Below are 23,021 nucleotides of genomic sequence, written 5' to 3' on the forward strand. Positions count from 1 at the left end.
TGGTTGATCATAATTGCTTAACTATAAAAACAAGAACATGGCCACGAGTTCCGTCCTTAATTTTTATACCCGAAAACGCCGCTAATGTTAAACTTTCTTTTCGTATACTTGCTTAACGTTTGATCTGATTTTGTATACATCGACTCTAAGTTACGATTATTCGAGACTACTACTTAATCGGTGGTAGAGTACCACCCACTCATCATATACTCTACCGCCTAGTAGTAATAGTTGGTGCTGTTGTATTCCGGTCTGAAGGATAAGTGAGCCAGTATAACTACAGGCACAAGATCACATCATCAAGAGACATGACATCTTAGCTCCCGAGGTTCATCTAAGTAAATCTAGTATTTAAGTGATGTAAGGAATTGCTTAATATTTCTTACAGCGCCAAAATTAATGGGCGGCGGTGACCACTTACCATCAGGCGGCCCATTCACCCTTGCGCCTACCTATATAATAATAAAAAAAAAACAATTTTGTGTAAGACTAATTCTTATGTATTTATGTGTGTGTATAAATTAGTATATCTATGTTCTTGCCGATTATCAACATCGAGTTAATTTTATTTATAATTTTTCCGCTAATTATTTTTAACAATAATAGAATAAAGTTTAATTTGAAGGCATTTGGTGTCGTTATATGACCTCATTGGGAATTAAATGTATTCTGCAGAATTGAGAGCTATATTTTTTTTAAACCTACTTACATTTTTGTTTTATATTTAAATTTATTAATTATGATAAATATTATTTTAAATCAATGATTTGTTTCTATACAAATATATACTTTTTAGAAAACAAAATTTATAACGTATAGTACCCATCACATCACATCCCACCACTTGGAAGTAGAATCTTTAGAACATCTCCCGCCACGTTTGTCCGATCCGGGTTTGTATATAAGTGCAGTACTATCATGCATATTTGAAATTATATTGAAATACATTACGATGTATTTCTTCAGCACCAATCACGAGGTGAATTAAATACAAATTAATTTTAAATTAGAATTGTGAGAGATTTTTTTATTAAAAATGCCACTCTTTTCGAAACTATAACATAAGTATTTGTTTATATTATAGCATAACGTACTGAAGGTCAAGTAAAACTTTGAATAAAATAATTAAAATTACTTAAAAAATAGATATAGGTTTTTGTCATAATGAGCTATGTTATGTTATAATATTGGTAATGCAATATTAAATTATTATTATTATTGTTAAACAATGAAATATTGCGAAAAAAAATTTAGCCATAATTTAACAACAATTTTTAATTTATCATCGTTTTTTTACATTTATGATATTTATACATTGTCATGTATAAACGAAACGAACAATAAACGAAATAAATAAAAAAATACAAACATTTGCAATTAAATAAATCTTTGTTCGCCAGACCCTTCTTAAGTGCACTCACTTCATTTAATTATAGCGAATCGCAATTGGTATTTCCGTATTAGGAATCAATGGATCCAGTACTACTGGTATTGCATGTTTTTAAACGAAAAAAAATGTACTAATGACTCTTGGAACTAGACTGATTTCCTTCGCAATGGAAACTTGCCTCACGTCTGTACTTCATCACAATGTTCGAAGATTTTTTCCCGGCGAGTGGTAGAAAGCCAATTATTTACTAATGTGGTAATACGCGAGACGCGAGCACCGGTTTTACCGGCAGTGCAAGTCCGTGCCTCCCGTCGCTAAGACGCTGCCAGAAATGCAGACTAAATACACCACGACACTGTTATAACAATGATTGCTGTTATTATTGAAAAAATAACAAGTGCTCTGTGTTATTTTTAGTGACATTTTACTAACATATTTTTTTGTTTCGAAAAAATGAATGAAACAGTGGATAAAGACGCTTGGTTGTGGATCCGTGATGTGATGAGGTCTTGGCTCGAAGACCCTGGTGTGGAAGAACACCAGGGTCTCAACATGAGCGCCCTGAGTATGGACCAAGCCTACATTGTCGGGGTGACTGATAGGGATGTTGGTGTTTACGCGGTGTCAGACGACTGTTTCAGGGTAAGTTTACTTGTATTTTATGACTTGAAATAAGAAACAAGTAGTAAATTATTTTTATTTTAAAGGCCAAGATTGTAGTTCTTACTGGAAATAATTATATTTAATTTAAATAATTGATAATAAGCAATTCCAAACCATACATTGGCTTGTATCGGTTATACTTGGCACGCACAAGGACAAGGCTAGAATTCTATGGAAATTAATTATTATTGTGTTACGTGTACTTAATAATAGTAAAACAATTACAAATACAAGAATAATTATTTTGTTTAAAAATGGGTTGTAGTTAATTATACTTAGTTCTGTTTCGGTTCAGTAGTACTAGTCTTGAGATTAAAATTTGAGTGAAGCACCGTTATCTGGCGGTATGTTTACGAATATAACATTAGGTTTCGAACAAACAATAGCACTCGATTTGACGAACATTTGTTTGTATCAAAAAAATGCGATACGCTCGAGTGCCTTCACTGAGATATTAAACCTCTTTGTTTAAAAACATTTTAAAAGAAAATAAGTCAAAGGCAGTCATTTCCTTCATAATAAAATTTCTTCGGGCTCACTTAATTATCATAGTGTTACGTTGTCGATTTTATTAGAATAGGTACCTAATGTACCTTGATTTTTAATTGATTGTAAATTACTATTAAGCGAATGAATAGAACGAACCTTCCTCGATAAATCTTTATTGTCTTCTAACTTAAGCCAAGTAATTTTTTTGCATACTCATGAGCATGACAAATAAAAGATAAAGAAAGGCTTCTTTCTATCTTTGTTTTTTGGAATGTAGCATGAGATCGTGAAAAGCTAACGAGTATCTAATGAATTTTTAATTTCATTTATCTACGAAGACAATAATAAAATTAATCTTTATTAGTATGACTCTCTCTCTTTAAAAAAAAACATAATTCATACTATTCAAAAGTTAATGTTAGTACAAGAGAGCGTAAACGATCCTGTGACGTCGCCTAAAGAGACGGCGCGCGCGTATTTAAATGGATATTCTGGTGTATTTCGACAAGACCTTCATGCGGGGGAAACGAGTAAGCGTGTTTTTTCAGCAAAACAAAAAAAAGTATAAGAAAGTGTAGTCAATACACTAGCAGCAATCACTAGAGTGCAGTGCGTTTCAAAAACTTATTTTTTGCTTCATGGTGATTGATAAAGATCCATGTATTGCGAAATCTAAGTCACTCCTATCGTCAAATCGAGTTAAAAAAAATGTTCAATGAACCTTACATGTCTAAAGTTATTTTGGTACCTGTACAATACCTATACCTAATCCATTTTACGTGCTGGAATAAGCTTGAAATAAGCAGCCTATATAGGCAAGAAATACTGCCTAGTAGTAGGAAATATACAAATTAGTACTCAGGTTAGCACATACGTCATACATAATCAATTAATTACAAATCAGATTTTAAAACATCAATATATTTCAAATAAGTGTTTATGTACTTATATTTGAAAACATACATTCCGCCATATATCTCGTACATATACTCGTAGTCGTAAGTATAAATAACTAGCAAAATAGCACATAATTAATTATCCTATTGCCTATTTCGTGTAAAAATTGTTTTATAACTGTTTAATAATTGTCTAGCGAATGTGATCTTTATTGTGAAGTCATATGACTAAAAGTAAGTATTCAATATTCTCATTGCAGTTATGTCTGTATGTGCATATGTATAATTTAAATATTGTTTATTCTTTACGTCAATTACAGCCATACTTTCACGACAAATATATTTAAATTGACCGATAAGAAAGTTGCGATTAATACCGATTTACAAGAAGGTAAAATTTGTTACAAAAAGTCCACATATTTTTTTTTCTTTGCAATAACTTTAAATAAAGAATAAATTTATTATTTGTATGGATTAAAATTATTATAATTATATTTCGTTTTCTTACAAAATTAAATATAAAAAAGTGTTGATAAAAACTAATCCAGCGAATAAATTTAATAAATATTTTTATGTCGGTATATGTTAACAATTTGCATTTCTTTAAATTAAGGGAACTAATATTGGAAATGAGATCTATTCATTGTGCCTGTAACGTAAAGGGACACAACATTTTATTTTGTGTGCTTATAGTAAATTTATTGCTTATTGGCAATGGAGTGATTGGCAAATCCAATCTTACGGTGCCAATGTGAGTGGGTGGTGTTACCCACTCACCATAGGATGCCCCATTTTCCAATACACATATCTAAAGAATTCTCACGGCTTTGAATTAAAATTAAACCCGATATTTTATTTTTAAAATATTGTTCACGTTAGGTACGTGTATATACTTTATATCATCAGTTAGTAATAATGTTTGAAGATATGAACTATCGGAATTGCGTAGTTTCCGAAAACGAAACTAATTTATATAATCATTACAATTTTAAAACGACTTAACTATTAAAAAGACATTATTGCAGCTGCTTGGAATAAATCAAAGAAAATTATTATAATAATAACTTTAAATACTTTGTAAAGAGTTAAAGTCGAAGTGCTGATACATATTTTACACTCATAAATTATAATATAACTAATAAAGTTGCTAATTCGTTGATCATGTTGAAAATCGTGTAATGAGTGATAACATCCTGAATATAATATGAACAATTGTTTTGTAATTATGTATTTGTAAAAGATTTCACGAAATATCCTGCGTTACGCGTGTATGCTTTTGAAAGCCGGTTTAAGGTTAATTAAAGGCACGTTGGTATTTGATTGATTTGGTTTCGTCGCAGTGAGTTTTTCTCTACCATTCTCTCTCTTTCGTTGTCTTGGTTATGTCAGTTATTCTCTTCGTACACATGACATGACATCCAACCCGAGTTCAGCCTTTCTGTTGTCATGTTTGCAACGGCATTATTTATATTTAAAGTAGAATAATTCTAGTTCAATAATAATATTTTATGAATTTATCTTTATAAGTTTATTAAACTGTGAGAACTTATTTATGTTTAAGTGCCCTCTTCAAAGTAAGGCCGACGATTACCAATCTGAACCTTCGAGGACTTCGGACTAACTCGATATTCCTGTATAGTAACAAATGGCAAACAACTGCTTTAGCTATGTTGAAAACAACCGTGTAACTTTTGGCGATAAGCCAATACTTTACAGAGATCGTATTCGGAATGATTTTAACACTATAGTATCAAAATAAAATATAGATATTGAAGGATAACAAAAAGAATATATGTTATAAAATAAAGTTTAAAAGGGTAAAGCAAAGCAAGCAAAAATATGAATTTTTAGAACATAAAGTGTGTTTTCCCACTTATATTTAACGACTACACCTGTAATCCAGAAACAGCTAGTGATTGCAAATTTAACATAACTGTGACAAAATTTTAATATAAATAATATTAAATAATAAACATAATACTACTAATAAATATAAAATGAAGAATATAGATATATTTCCGAAAGACAGAAATTAAAACGAATAAAATAGAGGTACGATTTTTTTTGTGAAAGGGCCGGCCGGCTGGCTTCTTTCCCAGTTTAAAACAATCATGAGAGGTGATATATCTTATTAAGAGCGGAATTCTTCTGAATTCACAATTAATTTTAAAATTATAGAATACATATATGCGTAATTACCGATTATATGCTTAAAATAAATGTTGCTTTAACAAGTATTGCACAAATTTCTGATTGAAGAACTTGTATTTAGCGGAATGTATATTATTTTAAAGCTGATAGTATACGAAAATTTGGTAAATCTGTCAAATATGCCGAATATTGAACATAAATTTAAATAATTTATCATGTGATTCAAATAAAAGTAAGTAAACTCCGATATAAATATATCTTATATAGATAGGCTTGAAATTTGACAAAGTGAGATCAGTTGAAGTAAATACAGTCTTTAATTTACATATATATACATTTAAATGTTTTCGAACTAAATGTTTGGTATGTGTTTATGTTTCTGTGGAAAGCAAAGGGTATCGGAGCGACCCTAGCATCGATTTTTATTGACGTGTCATGGGTTTCCCATATTACTCGGGAATATTCTTGTTTATTATATGTACGTAACAACTTAGTATTTTGGTACATACAGTAATAAAATGAATAATATTAAAATTCTTTGAATTATCTATAATGTAATTTATGTAAATAAATAAAATATAATTAAATGGGCGTATTGATCCTGGTTTTAAAAAGTTCATTGTACGTTCATATATATATGTACTGAAACAATACTGAAATAAGTATGTACAAGTAACTAATAACATTTTTTACAATTAAATTTATAATTTTTTTTTATGAATTATTAAACATGCTCAAGTCAATGCGTACTACAGTTTGTTGATATCTTCTCAGTAGAATCTACTTACCGAACTGCTGGAAGATTGAATTGACATAATTTCCTTGTAAAAAGTCGATTCAAAAGTGTTTCTAAAACATTTTCGAACAAAGTATACTTTGAATTGACTGGGAAAAATAATATATATAGTAATAAGGTTCGTTGTCAATATAATCTATCTAACTTATACAAAAAAGGATCTCGTTTAAAAGATAGGAATGTAAGTGATACTACCCACGCTGATTTCAATTCTCAAATTGATAAGAATCTTTTTTGCTAAACATATATTTGCATTTGTCTTTTATGTGGTTTGATGTGGTGTAGAAGTAAGAACAAAATAAATTAGTTTCAATGACCTCAATAATACGGTTTGTTATTGCTAAGCGATAGACGTAATTATGTATCTAATTATCTCAGAATATTTATTGATATTTGCCTGAAGATTTTACCACCAAACTGAATGATTGTTGTCTTACTTTAAATATTATTATTATTCGGATTTGAAATACCGACTATTTAAAATTTGTGACAATGCAATCCATTGGACCACGGCGGCACTAATATACTGTAAAATATGTCGATCATACCTACTTAGCACACGGCTTATATCATTATGATTTAAATGACATGATAATATATAAATGACTTTCCAATATTTTCAATGTTTTAATTTTTTTTCCTTGCGAATTATGATGATCGCCTCTGACGTAATATAGTATAAATCAATAACAGTTAAATTAATTACTTTTGTGAATTCAAGTAAAAAATATTTCGTGCCACTTTATATACCGAGCACCGCTATTATTTGGCGTGCGTGTTATAGTTTATTGTAACAGTTCTTTCTCGTTTCATCACAAAAGTAGGCGTACATATCTCAATAACGCACATAAGAGAATAATTTCTCTAAAAGTAGATCAATTGCATGTCTGGAATGCTTAACATACACACGAAATATTTATATTGTTTCGAGTTATTTTAGTAGCAATTGTAATTTAATAACAATTACGTTATTGTTATATCAGAAATGAATGAGAAGAAAATAAAAGTAGTCAAATTTGACTTAATATTCAACATGATTAAATGCGTTTTGCTAAAAAAAATATCTCCCAACCTTTCAGTTGAAAAACATTAACCAGAAAAACAGACGTTTCTTTAAATTTTACAAAGTTGAACTCTTATAATTCAACTTTACAGAAATCAAACAATAAAGTATTATTTAATTGCGATAATGATAATCGTAACATCAAATTAAATTTAAATAATGTATAGAAACTTAGGTAATCTTGCAATGTATTGTGAAGTTCCTAAAAAATAATCTTTCACATTCGATGTATTACATAAGTTCACCTTTCTTTAGATAGTTCAGATGTGAATATCGCGAAACAAGAAGATTTCGTAACGTTTCGGCTTATCCAGTCTGACTGTATTGTTATGTAAGCTATCACAATGAATACTTTAATATATAATTATGTGATTAAATTATAAGACGATAGTCCTTAAAATATATTTAATTAATCCGACTGAGTGTTTTAAGATACGCCCAGTCAAGCTGTAGAGACTTGTGACCAAAAGCTACTAAGAAATCGAAAAAATACATTTTCTCTGTCCCTTTTAATATAACATAATTTACTTATAACTTATTTTTTGTTAATGTTTTATTCATACGGGAATTTTAATTAAAATTTTATTGTTATTTCATTATATACTCAAACGATGTTTATTTATTCCATTGTGTGTATTATTTAAAACACAATATATAACGAAAGCATCTTCGTTTCAACTGGGTGTCCTCGACACATCTCTTATTTTTACTTGTATATATTTTTTAGCCTTATTTTCAGGTATCAAGGCCCATACTAATATGCATTGCGTTTTATAAACGTATATAATGTTATATCAAAATTCTATTACACTAACACTTATAACATACGGGATATTATAATTTTCGATCACTTTCATTTTTTCAGTGCCCATTCGAACTACAGAAGAATCTTTCTCCGGAGACGGAGGGCTGGTGGGTGGTGAACACAGCGAAGCGTTCGACCTGGCGCGTGTATTCAGACGCTACAGAAAATTACACAAGCGCTAGAAATACTTCGTAAGTTCCTCACAGTTTACTAAACAACATTTGTTTTTCTAATACTAATACTTAACCAAATAGATATTCAATCCTACAAGTATTTTGTCTTGTAATAAAAAAAACATTACAAACGTAACATTAATTAGAGGTAAACCATTTGCTCGGCGGCAGGGCCCCGTTCAACCCACTGCCAAAGGACATCTTTGAATTCTGTTGTTGACAGGGCATTGTTGGTGAATGTATTTATTAATATGTTGGCCAATGTCTATCTAAGGCGTTGGTGACCAATTACTAGCAGGTGAACCTCTTGTTCGACGGACTCACCTCGACGCTCGTCCTTTATGAATTTTATCGTTATTTTTTTCAAACCATACTTAATTTTTGGTTGGTAATTTATCATATAAATCAGAATATTTTCACAATTAAAGTATAAATAGCCCTAGAATAATTGATTTAATAAATTTATTTTACCTACTAGGTATTTACTCAGTAAGATAAATTGATAATACACAGGCACAGCAATGTTGACGTGACTTGTATTAACTAAGGAGACAAAATGTCTGCTTTCTACTGTTTAATATTATTGCAAAGTGTGTAAATCGTCATCTTATGCAACAACGTTGGTACTTTAACGAAATCATTTGATTTATTTCCTATTTATGTGTCCAAAAACTAGTAACTCAGTGCCGACACATATCGGCCAATAAAGCGACAACCTAGGACGGCCCCTTTGCACCTTATTTTTTCAGATCATCAGAAAAAAACCTTTTAAGGTTTTTTTTATTTGGGTTTTATACCGACTATGATTGATAGATTAGCTGTCATTATGTAAAGAACATTCAAACATTAAAGTAAAAATTATGTCTGCCTCTTGAAAAGCACGTAAATGTACCGAATGACAGTTACGAGAACATTTTCTATTTGGACTTAGGTCGCTTTAAATAAACGCTTTTTTTGATTCGGGTTATTTAAAATAATAATCTTCATTTGTTTAATATTCAATTTAAAGGGTTATTATTATAGTTATTCCCCTAGGACGCCTTGTTATTGCCGATGTATACAATCGCTTTGGCTAAGAAGATTATGTGATCTTTAGTAATCTCAGGCGCTAATAACGACTTCGATTACATGTAAGGCTAGCAGTTTATATGCTATGTTTATTGGTATGAACGTTTTAATGTGCCAATAAAGTGAGTAAGTGACTACGCACATAGCGTCCTTCATATATCTTTTTTTTATTGCATTGGATAGCGGACGAGCATATGCCACTTGATGGTAAGTGGTCTCCACCGCCCATAGACAAAGGCGCTGTAAGGAATAATAACCATTCCTTACATCACCTACGCGCCACCAACCTTGGGAACTAAGATGTCCCTTGTGCCTGTGATTACACTGGCTCACTCATACTTATAGCCGGAACACAACAATACAGATTACTGTTATTTGGCGGTAGAATATTTGACGAGTGGGTGGCACCTACCCAGGCGGGCTTGCACAAAGCCCTACCACCAAGTAAATCTTCATTAAACCAATATTCGTTTGAATAAATGTATTTATTTACGTATATAAGTAATATACATATTATACCTATTATATTTCTGAGATTGTAAATTTATTCGTATGGGAACAGCAATGTTTTTATCAAGGCATTCCTATACGTTGCCTTGTTCGCTAAACAATTATTACTTAACATAATTTAATGACGCATTCTCTTTGTTTCAACGAAAGATTGACCTTTTCTCAGGTCTCAGGTGGAGAGGTTCTCGGGTTAAATGAGTGCTTCCTCGATTGAAGATGATCTTAGCCATCTAGTCTTTGATCGCGATTTCCGTTGCGTGGGAATCACGATTCAATTAGAACGAGTAGCAAATGAAAAAAGACACGCCTAGCAAATCATTAATTCTTTCTTACTAAACGTTTCGTGGAGTAATCAATGTGCGGGGAGCGTTTAGTATTATTTATGTTTTATTGTACATGTTTTCGTAAACAGAAATAATAGAGGCTTACTATAAAATACTTTAAATAAAAATTATTTTTATTATAGATAAATTATGATGTTTGTAATCTTTCGGTTAAAGATTTTATAACTTCACGAAATCCACTTCGATAGATTATAATGTCCGTTATTTACAATTTTACAGTTATATAATCATATATTAAACAAATATGTGTGTGTATCATTTTATTCAACATACATAAGTAAATATATTAATAACGCTCATTCTATAGCTTGTACGATATGCACACCTCCTTATCGCGTTATAAATCTCAAGTCCTTTATGCAAAGGTTCTCTGGATGAGATCGCTCCCGTAATGATCAGGCCGCCTGTCGTAAATAGCATTCAATTGATTTTTGTCAATAACTTATTACAAATAAAGTATATTATACTCTAACATATATTCGATTACTTAAGTTCATCTGCACTTGCATATTATGATCGTTTTATGGCTGTATGAAAGTTCATACACATATATATTTTAATGCAGTTTAGACGATACATCATTCATTATCACAAGACATTGAGCCCTCTTCAATCATTTTATATACATAAAATAAAAAAAAAACTTTTAGTTTAATAATTAACGAAATATGACTCAGTAGAATGAATGGATCTTAACGGAAATACTTTAATCCGGGCAAGGATCACGTAATTATGTAATTTAATTTCATCCCACGCTCAAAAAGGAAAGAAAACATTGAATTCTGTATCATTTCAAGATGGGTGAAGTAAACTCTGAATCCTTCGCCGTGATTGGAAGTTATCTTTGTCTAATAATATAATTACATAACACGGAATACGCCATTTTAAATTTAAGACAGTGAAGAGTTTTATTTAAGATGATTTAATCCAGAGGCGTGGCTATCAGCAAGGCGCAGCGGTGCACCAGGACCTTCAAAGATGAGGGGAAATATTAAAAATGAAACTGATAATTAATTTTGAGACTTATTAATTCAAAAAGTTTATAGTTCCATCCATATTAGCAATAACAAAATATGAGTACATGTAGGGGCAGGGGCGCGATTCCTTCTCAATGCAACGCCCTCTGTGCGGTCTCTATCCGTCTAGCACGCCACTGATATAATTCATAATAATAACAGGGATGACAGTTTACATAATATATTTATCAACCAGTCGTTTTGTATAGATTAGGACTAATTTCAGATTATATTTTTTTTTTATAAATAAAATTAGATTAATTATTTTATATTTTAAGCATTTAGCGGTACCTTTCGGAATTATTTACCATCGAAGTTTTTTTGTTTTAATTATCGTTTTGAACATTTCATTCAATAAAATGGTAATGGTATTGATTGTAACTATATTTTGTATTTATACAATATATTTTTTTCAGGGGCTTGTTGTGTCAACTACGACCAAACTTGGGGGAGTTTGGGGTTTACACTTTAAATACAACTGGCGAGGGATGCACCATACGAACAACTAGAGAACCTGTTGACATATATATGCGTAAGTGATAATAATTACGTTTAATTGAAATGGTGTTACCATATATGAAATAATATAATATAATTCAAACTGGAAATCAACAAGGTGGATCATTGAAAAAAACTTGTTAATTAAATTTATGTCAAAAATTTTACATAATGTTGCAAATATTGAAATATATTCAATAACAATAAAAAGCCTTATATGACAATAACATAAATCGACAGCTCATTTTGGAAGCACGATCCTTGACACGAAAACACTTAGCGATATACTTACGTCTTATTTATCAGATATAAACGCCCATATTATCTATATCTTGAGACATTCGATCAAATTATTCTCTTCAATTGATTTCACTGAGGCGCACGATGTTCTCATTTTTTCTTCACATAAATCGCTCGGGTACTCACATCACATCAATTAAGACTCGACAGTGATTAGATATATAACTTTCTTATTTGAAGAATTATTTACGTCGTCATTAGATAATTACACATTAAAATTATTATTGTATATTTTATGCAATTAAATTCATTGTTTTTTTTATAAATAAATATATCTATACGTCGTATAAAAAACTCGTTGAGTTTCTGTCGGCGGGTTTTCTTAAGTCTGAAGTTTCTTTCGGATCCGTTAGATTTTACAAATCCAATAAACAAGTGTAATACTTCTATATTTAATAGAGATTAAAGAACATTTTAGAAAATGTTTCTTTTGGTGGATATTACGCTTCAAAAAAACCATTCCCAATGTTGGGCGCTAGATTGTTATGTCCGTCTGCAATTACACGGGCTTAGTTACCCTTCAATAGAGTCAAACCTCAAACCAGAACACAATACTGTCTGAATATCTGACGAATGGGTTGAACCTACTCAAACTAGGCTTTCATCTTTTCATCTTTGCATAAATGAATCGTAACAATATTGTTTACGTTTGTAATTTATGTTTATTATTTCTAAAACAAAACTCAATGATATGTACAACTCGCTCAGTTTGTAGACACTCCCATTTTTAGATAGTTCAAGTATGCGAAATCATTGTCATCGGACAAATTGCCATATGACATATATTTCATATGCAAATTTATACGGTCAAGGCGATTTGAAATATAGTTGTACTACATAAAAACGACCTTCAGTAATACAAGTCTGTTGTTACATAAGTAAGTCCCTTTTCATCGACATGTTTACATTAGTTCGCGTTATTTATGAAACATGCTAAATATCTTGTATCAAATAGTAATAACGTCTACTTTCCGTGAATTCATTGCCTCTTGAATGTTTTTTGTTGAATGATATATGAACAAACTATGAGCCCATGAAAATTCAGTGATACTTGCGAGTTGGAATTGCTATCTTCGGTTTTTCACGTGTAAAAATTTACATTAAAAATACCAACTGTAGTATAATGTTTATATTTTAATTGACATTATCCGCTTTAAAAGCCTTTTTGTAAGGAAACATAACTAAAAAATATTAATAAAGAATGTCACTTATCGTAATATGCTCTCTTTAGTAAAGTCAGTAGCATTATATTAGTTTTAGTGTACCTACATTTATAAACCAGCTTGAAATCAATTTAGTCACGGTACAAAAATGCTCGATACCTACCAATAATGAGAAGGTGTGTTTATAAGTGATCGAATATAAACCGTTTTAAGTCACGCACCAAAGGTCGGAGAAAATTGTGAAAATCTGGCGGAACTAATGTTTATTTAACATTAGATCTTTAGAAAGTCTTAATTTTTTCCTAGGCATCCAAATAAGACGTAAGCATTTTTTTATATTTTATACGACTATATATTTTTAAATAACTTATTTATTATAATGTATTATTAAATACTTTTGGCATTTGTCTTGTTAAATACTTTTGGCAGCCCCGTTATCTGATTTTATTTAGAGCCTGCCATTGTGCACATATTATACCATATATCATTGAATCTCATTGTCAATTGTTACCTGTTAAAATATTAACTGGCTTACAGTTTGAGGGAGGTACATCAGCCGTTCTAAATCTTTTGTTCGTCGACTTGGAATTATATTATTTGATGAACATCATCCGTTAGATGCGACCTAGAATACTAAGGATTTAAGTGGTACGAATTTATTGCGAATCTCTCCAATATACAGGACGCTTTCAATTATTCATATTCTGACAAAGATGAATCTTCAGTCTTCACATCGTTTATTTAATTATAAAACAATTTTTAGAAACATCGAATAATACAATCGACTGAGTTCTTTAATATAAAAGTAGTTTTTAAATAAAAACTGACTTAAAAAATCTTAACAATGCACAGTTTCAATGAAATTGTAACAAGACTAAGTATAGTCTTGTTACAATTTAGACTTAGTAAAGTCCAACACAATTATCAATCAAAGTTATATAACATATTTTACTGAACATTAAAAAATGTATACGCGAGAGAATCACCTGCTTTTTGAAGTCATTTCAAACAAGTTAACCAGTCGTTTTCAATGCTACATTAATATATAAAAGAATAAATATATTTATATGTTACATTCCCGTGAATATCTGTTGTATTGTCCGTAAGCTGCGTAAAAGAGGTCCCAAAATGCCATTCTTTCTTTGTTTATTCTGTGCTCGATACGGATGTCTGAGTCAATCACGATATAAGGTCTTGTACTCGCAGTAACAGGGGTCCACGTCATCGGTATTAAGTCATTCGTCTCTGGTGTAGGGTTTCTGTAAGAAATATTATATATTATATTTATTAACCAATTATAACTAGGCAATAATCAACGAATAAAATAAATTATATTTAAAATTCTATACCCGAATTTGACAAAATTAGACCACAATTTCACAATTCTTTCAGTTATCAGTTGATTATTCTCATTATTTTCAATCCTATTGTTTAACATGTGAAATAGATATTTTAATTCATCTCCGTGTGCGGCCTTGTCTTGTTCATTTTCAGAATAACTAAACTCGTATACAAATATTGGGCTTGCATTTTCATTAAGTAACTGCGTTATAGTTCTTTGAAGGGGATGATAGAAAGCGATATCAGAATCAAATTTTTCCAATTCAGGTTCTAAAAGTTTTGATACGGGCTCATCTCCAATGTAAAAATTTCTTATAATATTAGCAGCTTCTACTAATCTGTCTTCATCTAGATTAAAGTTTTCTTTTATGTTATTGTAAAAAGGATCACTTTCAAAATATACGTTGTCGTATTTAGTTGACAAATCTAAGGCCTCCTTGCTAGTGTGTCCAATTAAAATTGGTGTATTTTGTACTTTATTCTGATTTGATAAAGAAAATGGATAGTTTTCTATAAAATTACTGATACCACTAAACGATTTCTCCTTGCAAGGTTTTAAATATAAGCCTAAATAAAAAGCAGCGGCTGTTACGAGTTCGTGTGAGCTTCGAGAGAGAAAACTCAGAGCTTCCAACGAATCTGTTGTAATAAAACCTAAATGTCCGGCGAGTTTTAACGCAGCATCAACATCGCCGTCGACAACAGTGCCCATAGATTGAGGAGTGCCACTTTCTGCAATTACTTTGCTGTACACTTTTTGCTTATCCGAAAATAAGTGTAGTAAAACTGAACTTGCGCCCGCTTCTTGACCGGCAATCGTTATATTATAAGGGTTGCCACCGAATGCTGCTATGTTATTCCTTATCCATAATAATGCTTCATATTGGTCTTTCAGTCCTTGATTTCCCGGAACGGAGGGTATGTCGAGACACATGAATCCGTACGGTCCTAAACGATAATTAATCGTCACCACTATTATGTTTTGTTTGACTAAATGTTCTGGACCATATTCACCAGCAAACCCTTGTCCGAAATCACCTCCATGAATCCATACTAAGACTGGTAATGGATTCTGCGAGCTAGCTATTGTGGGCGAGTAAACGTTAAGCCGAAGACAATCCAATATTTCATATCCATTATTTGAAACAACAGGTGCAACTTGCGGACATTTGACTAAGCCATAGTAAGCATTGAATACGTCTGACCCAAAACCTGGATGTTGTTGTGGAGGCTGAAATGAAAACATGATAAAGTTTAAACTATAGATTATACAATTGTTAAAACGTTCATATAATATGTAATTTTACTCACACCAAATGGATTATTAAGATCTACAAGAGCGTAAGGAATTCCCAGAAAAGATGAATAACTGCCGTCACTTGATCTAAGACCTCTCACCAGACCTTGATTAGTTATTACTAGTGGATCGACTCTAAACTCAATACCGCTAACACACACTATAGAAAAACTTAAAAATGTAAAAAACTTCATTTTTTATGAAGCTATTATATGAGATTACATAACATGAACATGGACGAAGCGCCACTATTGGAGAGAACTTTTGTAATGCAACGTTGATAAATAGTTTTGTCATAAATAGGCATCAGATTATCTTGACGAAATGAATCTTCATCTTCCTTATCGAATGTTTCAAGTGCTCATGATGTCGCTTAGTACTGTATGATTATATGTTTTTTTGTTTCTGTTTTGACGTAATTTATCAATATCAGCTATTGTAACTAATGGTATAACCTATTTGTCAGCGTTAAGTAAGTAATTAAATAGAATACGTTTATTTTTAAATTTACAACACTAGAATTAAAATATAAAACCTATTATCACTAATGATACATCCTTGTTCATAAAATAAAAAATGAATTTATTTTATGCACTAATAAAATGAGTGTTCAGTATTCAGTAGGTACATTTTGAATAATACCCATATTATAAAAGTTGAAAATGGCGTTTAATTGCCATACTTTCGGTCATTAAACGAATTATTTTAGATAAATTCTAAGATAATAACAAGAGCGATCGGTTTAAGAAAAAAAAATGATATGATGAATTAAATTCAGTAGAAAAAGAATTTAAAAATATTTCTTCAATACATATAATTATAGATAACATACAAATTACGTATATAATATAATTTTATGTATAAAAGTCGAATTCTTTTGCATGTATATTATCATTTATAATCTGAATTATCTCTACGTAACGATGAGATAAACTTGAAGTTCAGATGCTGCCACTAAATGCTTGAATGATGGCAAGCTGGGTTTTCTTTCAAATAATAAATAAATATTGGACAACATCACATTACTCTGATCCCAATGTAAGTATCTAAAGCACTTGCGTTATGGAAAATCACACGTAACGACGGTACAATAATCACACAGACCCAAGACAACATAGAAAACTAATGAAATTTTTCTACATCGACTCGGCCGGGAATCGAACTCGGGACCTCGGAGTGGTGTACCCATGAAAACAGATGTACACACTACTCGACCACGGAACCGTCGTCAAAAAATATCTATTATTATAAATATCTATTTCAAATTTCAAAGTTTGTGTTTTTTTCATAAGGTGAAAAATATTAACCATAGTTTTGACATCAAGATCATCTTTTTAAAAAACACTAGGTGTCGCGGTTTTTTCGATAAAAAACAGATTTTAGGTGTAAAGCCGGCCGTGAAAGATTAATAGACATACAGACAGAATATTAGTAAAAAAAAACAATTCTTTAACTATGTAGTTATAACTAACTATTCTTAATAAGTGCAACTTTATATTCTCTTTTAGCGCTGCTCCTTCTACTGGGAGTGTTACTCGCGGCATGGGTGCTGTACGGTATAATGAGGCTTATAATGTCAAGAGTGAGAAGATCAGCAAAGCTTCGGTATGGAGACAAGGAACTGGCCATTCAGCAACGGCTACGCGCCCTTGATACATTTAGAGGGTAAGATATATTTATAGTAAAACCATTCAATTCCTCATAATAATGTAAGTCAAAATGTATCAAGCCTATCTAACAAGGATTTGGTGCCGATCAATAGCCCAAGACATGTTCTAATGCACTGGCGCATCTGGGCGCAAACTCAAGTGAGCTCTAGAATTGGGAGCTCGAAATCATACTAATAAGTCACTAAACGAAAGAATTAGTCTGGAGATAGTTAATGATTACATAAAATGTTTAAAAAATACCGTTACTAAATTAAATTAGAAAACGTTTTTAGCCTTATCTGTACTTGATTTTGTTTCTTAGGATTGCCATAGTATTCATGATATTTGTAAACGATGGGGCCGGTGGATACTGGTGGTTGGAACACGCGACATGGAACGGATTGGCTGCTGGCGATCTGGTCTTTCCCGCTTTTCTCTGGATCATGGGCGTATGCATACCACTCTCGGTGAAGAGTGCCTTCGCTAAGGGAGTCCCGAGATGGAAAATTGTTTTTCATATCATTAGGGTAAGATTTCGTTTAAATTTTAGTTTACAAAAAAATGTTGAATCTAATTTTGTTTTTTTTTTCCAATTTTTAACATTGTACACAGTGACATAATTGTTTAAAAAAATAGAATATTTGTCGATGATATCCGATATTGTAATGAAATGTTCCTTTTGAAATTATTCATAAAATCTCGTGGTTTAAAAACATCGTATCGAAAGTAATTTAAAAAATATATTTGAGAGAAAGCTTAATAATAATTTATCAAAGTACAGCCGTGCAGCCTACCGCAGGCGTAACCGCTAAGATTACATAAACACAAACGGGACGAGGTTCTCGAGCGGACTGGTTCGGCGAGTTGTAACATTATGTATATTATATTTATTTGTTTACAATAAGGGTAGACGAGTCAGTTAACCTTTAAGAACCAGTATTATAACACAAAACCTGCTTGTGATGTAGATTGGCAGTTATTGTTCATATTTTAAAGCGATCGCGAAACCGGTTACGTAAAAAATATATTAACCGATTATCATTGGCGTAGCCAGGTAGGTGCATGGATCACATGGTTGGGTATGCCAAAGTAAAGTTGACGTATACCGTAGGAACAGATTAGTAAGCAATAATTTTATCCAAAACGTTGGAACGGGCTATGCCGATATATGGCAAACATTATCAAATATATTTAATTGATTTGTTGCGCCTTATGTCAGCCCTATTATACTACAAAATAGAATTTTATTTTAGCTGTCATCTGAGTCATGGATGAAAGAAAAGATAAGATATAGAAATATCGACATTTCATAAGTCTACTTTTTCTTAAGCATTTATTTATTTAAATTTCTTATCATAGTTATTCACAAACGCGAGGTCTTTGCTTATATACATGTATGAATATTTTCGAGCTGCTCTTTAGGTACCAGTTAGCGTTTGGTTTGCGAAATGCTTACTTTTGCTATAATTATGTAACTTGTTTTCTTACTCTACGGTTATATACGATCCAATATCTCACGAACGTGTTTTTAATACAAATTTAAAGAGATTGCAAGGCTTTGCAATACGTTTCATGTGAAATTCTTACATTGCGTGCAAAACGTGCGCTCTCACAACCGACTCGACTATTATGCGGCGTTTATTTCGTATCGCTTTTCATACATTTCATTATTTGTTCTTGACGTTGGAACATTTATGCTATCACTTTCTTCAATGCATTGTATAATTTAGAAGTAAATAGTTGGCGAATAATGATTATTAGGTACGGTGATTTAGAGAAATTAGTCTTGACCTGGTTTTGTTAACTGAATGAGGTTGCTTCATTAAATGACGATCAGGTGTGTCCTGATGTACGAGACAACTTGATTGATCTTATTGGCATAGCACTAACAAAGATATAATTTGAATACCTGTTCCAATTTACCGACACACTTACGGCACTGGTATGTCGGTAGTTACCGACATACCAGTGCCGTAAGTCGAGAGAAATGTTTAAAATCTTCTAGATTTTTTTGAACTTAAACCAGTCGTGATAGTTCTAGCATGATAGATGTATATTTAAAAAGAAAATTATAAATTTGATTACAAAATAGTTGTATGTTTTTAAATTTATCATTTAATTTTTTTTTTTATCAATAGCAGAATAAAAATACACTAATTTAGATTTTATAAAATGATTGAATTTTATTCATAATTTGATACCCACTTTCCAGCGTTCAGTAACGATGTTCCTTCTCGGTATATCTCTAAATACAATCTACGGATCCAACATGTTGGGCGAGCTGCGGATATTCGGTGTGCTGCAGAGATTGGCTGTGGCATATCTGGTTTCCGCTGGTTTCTACGCGCTCACCGCCCCTAAGTACTACACGCCTCCAAGGGTGAATATTTAGCTATTTTATTAGTAAGGTTTAAATTGTAAAATTTAAATAGCAAAGTCCTAAACACGTATTTATTTCCAGGGCGCGTGTGGGCAGGCATTAAAAGACGTGCTGTCGTGTGCGTGGTGCTGGGTGTTGGCGGGCGTGCTGATAGCAGTCCATAGCGCTATCACATTCATCATACATGATCCTGACTGTCCGGCGTGCGTATCTTATCTCAACTTTTACAAAAAACTTTTATACACATTGTATTTTTTTTTTTTTATGTTACACAATATATCGATAACATTGTACTTTTTAGAGGATACCTTGGTCCCGGTGGTAAGCACGACGAATGGGTCGCTCCGGAGTGCAGCGGGGGCGCCGCGGGGTACATTGACCGATTGCTTTTAGGAGACTCTCACCTCTACCAACATAGTGACGCTAGGAATGTATATGGTGGACCAGTGACCGATCCAGAAGGCTTATTAGGTAAACATAAAATATTTTCGTTGTACATATGATTTTCATAATATACAATCTAAACGCAACTAAGTTTTCCAATAATAGTGTTTACTTATGATTATACTTTTCAGTACTATAGTCATCATAGATCTTGGAATATGACAAATGTCCTCAACGTCTCGTGCCTGTTACTAGAATACCTTACTTCGAATCGTAACTCCAAACCTTAGCTCTACCTGTGGACTCCTGTAACAAAATATTTCGTTTCCAGGTTGCCTCACGTCGGCCGTGCAGGCGTTACTGGGGGTGCAGGCGGGCGCGACGGTGCTGCTGCAACGCTCGCACAAGGCGCGCGTGTCCCGCTGGCTGGCGTGGGCGCTCGTGTTCGCGCTGGCGGGAGCGCTGCTTGCGGGCTTCTCCAGGGAACATGGCGTCGTGCCAATCAATAAGAATCTTTGGTTTGCATCACACAATTTAAACCCTACTATTTGCTTTTATTCTGGGCTAGTCTAATATAATATACAGTACAGTAATGTAGTCCATGAAAATATCACATGCTTGCAGTTGTAAATTGTTTTAAACCAATTTTAGTACTGGGTTAAGTTCCGTTCATTTTTAATATCTAAGCCAATCGGTTTAAGTTGCATATTGTACCTGCTCGTTGAAAAATACAACATTTTATTTGAGTTATAAGTATTTAAGCTGTAAAGGCAAACTTGATTATATTAATTATATTTCTAGGTCCATGTCATTCGTGCTGGTAACGTCGGCAGTTTCGCTAGCGATACTCAGCATCTGCTACACGTTCACCGACGCGTGGCGTCTGTGGGGCGGAGGACCCTTCCGAGCTCCTGGCCTTAACGCCATCGCTCTCTACATAGGACACTCGATATGTGCCCACTTGTTCCCCTTCCACTGGAAAGTACCTTTCATGAGAACGCACGCCATACGGCTGATAGAAGCCGTATGGGGAACTGCTCTATGGGTGATCATCGCACATATTATGGCGAAGAAAAAAGTATTTATTACGCTCTAAGAAAAAGTTTAAAAATGAATATCGCCAGTTAGAATATTACAAAAAGTGTTGATAAGTTTTATTAGACAGCCAAATACGAAAATTACAATTTTATCTCTGTGTTGGTTATCTTTGATTATTTATCGATCATGGTGCTGTTTACGGCTGCGTTTATGATGCTTACTTGAAAATATCCCTTACATAAGATAATTTTGTAAATAGTCGACATTGTATTTTTACATTCGACAAAACACTTTTATTTGTATTATACGAAGCAGTTCGATTTTAAAATTACTTTGTTTGAGTAATTCACATTATTAGTGTTAATAATTAAATTATGTGGAAGGAACGTAACAATGTTGGCCTACGATGTAAAAAAAAAAAACCAAACGACAAAGAACTTCGCTTACCTAAAACTCAAGGAAAAAAAAATTACCATTTTTTACGAGAATAGCATAATAATTAAAACTGCCATTATTATATTACAGACAATTTATAAAATAATAAGTAGGTTTTGTAATTATATAAGAGACGCGGATTTCGTAATTTTATTTTTATAACTAATAAATATATTTTTATCAAAGTTTAAAAACCTACGATTATTTAACTATCATTGCATCTTATGAAATAACTTGAACTACTAAAATGGGTTGTGTTTGTTATTAAGACTGAAAAAAATGCAAGTCAAATTAAGTCTGATTACAGTCAGAGTGAAAAAAAACAAAACATGAATTAATATATATTAAAAAAAAAAACAACCTAATTTCTTTGAAATAAAACTAGTTTTTTAACGGATTTAATCGCGTATATTAATTATTTTATTTTAACATCCCGACGTTTGTCTGTCTGCCCGTGACCACGAACACTGCAAAGTGCTCGAAACGTCGGGATGTTAAAATAAAATAATTAATATACGCGATTAAATCCGTTAAAAAACTAGTTTTATTTCAATGTGTAATAATCGCGAAAATCTAAGACAACATTATGTGAACCTAATTTCTTGTTTTAAAAGGAAATTATGAGATAATTTTTGTAAATAACAAAACAGTATTTTTTATGATGAAATTTAACTTTCAATAATTAAAATAATAATCCATTTTTTAATTTTTATTTTAAATTATTGATGCAAAAAAATCGTTATAATTTTTCGAACATTTCTACCATATCAAAAATTTATATATTCTAAGAATCTAGTCTAAATATTTTTTTATATATCGAAACTTTATACGATTTGTATAAGTAAAGACTTCTATGCTTGCTAAAATATATAAATAAACGGAGACAACTCGACATACTGTGTTTTATTTTTTTGGGGTGGTTTTGAACGTTAAACAACAGATTTTCGCTATGAATAAGGTATCAAACACAAAATATATCATTACCACTACTACCACTAGTAGTATTATTTTACTAATCAAATTTGACGAAGATGATAAATGGGTATTATTAATCACATTACTTTAGCTATGAATATTGTCAAGTATGAATAGCTTATAAACACGTCAACTAATCCGAGGTTATAAAATATGGGAAAATACTCAAAAGACCTTTGCGTTAATGAGTATGTAAT

General features: G+C 31.8%; 1 protein-coding gene across 2 annotated transcripts; it reads left to right on the plus strand.

Annotated features, from left to right (window-relative positions):
- Nucleotides 1-1,672: 1,672 nt before the first annotated feature.
- On the plus strand, nucleotides 1,673-21,780 carry LOC125077819 (heparan-alpha-glucosaminide N-acetyltransferase). Of its 2 annotated transcripts, XM_047689895.1 has the most exons (11): nucleotides 1,673-1,896; nucleotides 1,935-2,032; nucleotides 8,314-8,444; nucleotides 11,781-11,896; nucleotides 17,472-17,628; nucleotides 17,935-18,139; nucleotides 19,825-19,992; nucleotides 20,074-20,195; nucleotides 20,294-20,463; nucleotides 20,708-20,894; nucleotides 21,178-21,780. In XM_047689895.1, exons 2-11 carry the CDS (start codon nucleotides 1,943-1,945, stop codon nucleotides 21,470-21,472), a joined length of 1,641 nt encoding a protein of 546 aa, XP_047545851.1. In that variant the 5' UTR covers nucleotides 1,673-1,896; nucleotides 1,935-1,942; the 3' UTR covers nucleotides 21,473-21,780. The 2 variants fall into 2 exon arrangements, with proteins under 2 accessions (XP_047545851.1, XP_047545850.1); XM_047689894.1 differs by having other exon boundaries at nucleotides 1,673-2,032.
- Nucleotides 21,781-23,021: the final 1,241 nt, after the last annotated feature.

Source organism: Vanessa atalanta, chromosome 4, assembly GCF_905147765.1.
Source record: "Vanessa atalanta chromosome 4, ilVanAtal1.2, whole genome shotgun sequence".
In the NCBI taxonomy this organism is placed as follows: Eukaryota; Metazoa; Arthropoda; class Insecta; order Lepidoptera; family Nymphalidae; genus Vanessa; species Vanessa atalanta.

Excerpts from the sequence above, each read along its gene's own strand:
- LOC125077819 (XM_047689894.1), top strand. The coding sequence starts at position 1,844 with ATGAATGAAACAGTGGATAAAGACGCTTGGTTGTGGATCCGTGATGTG. Across the intron at positions 17,629-17,934 it reads GCCCTTGATACATTTAGAGG|GATTGCCATAGTATTCATGA; the intron begins GTAAGATATATT and ends TTTGTTTCTTAG. Across the intron at positions 19,993-20,073 it reads AGTACTACACGCCTCCAAGG|GGCGCGTGTGGGCAGGCATT; the intron begins GTGAATATTTAG and ends ATTTATTTCCAG.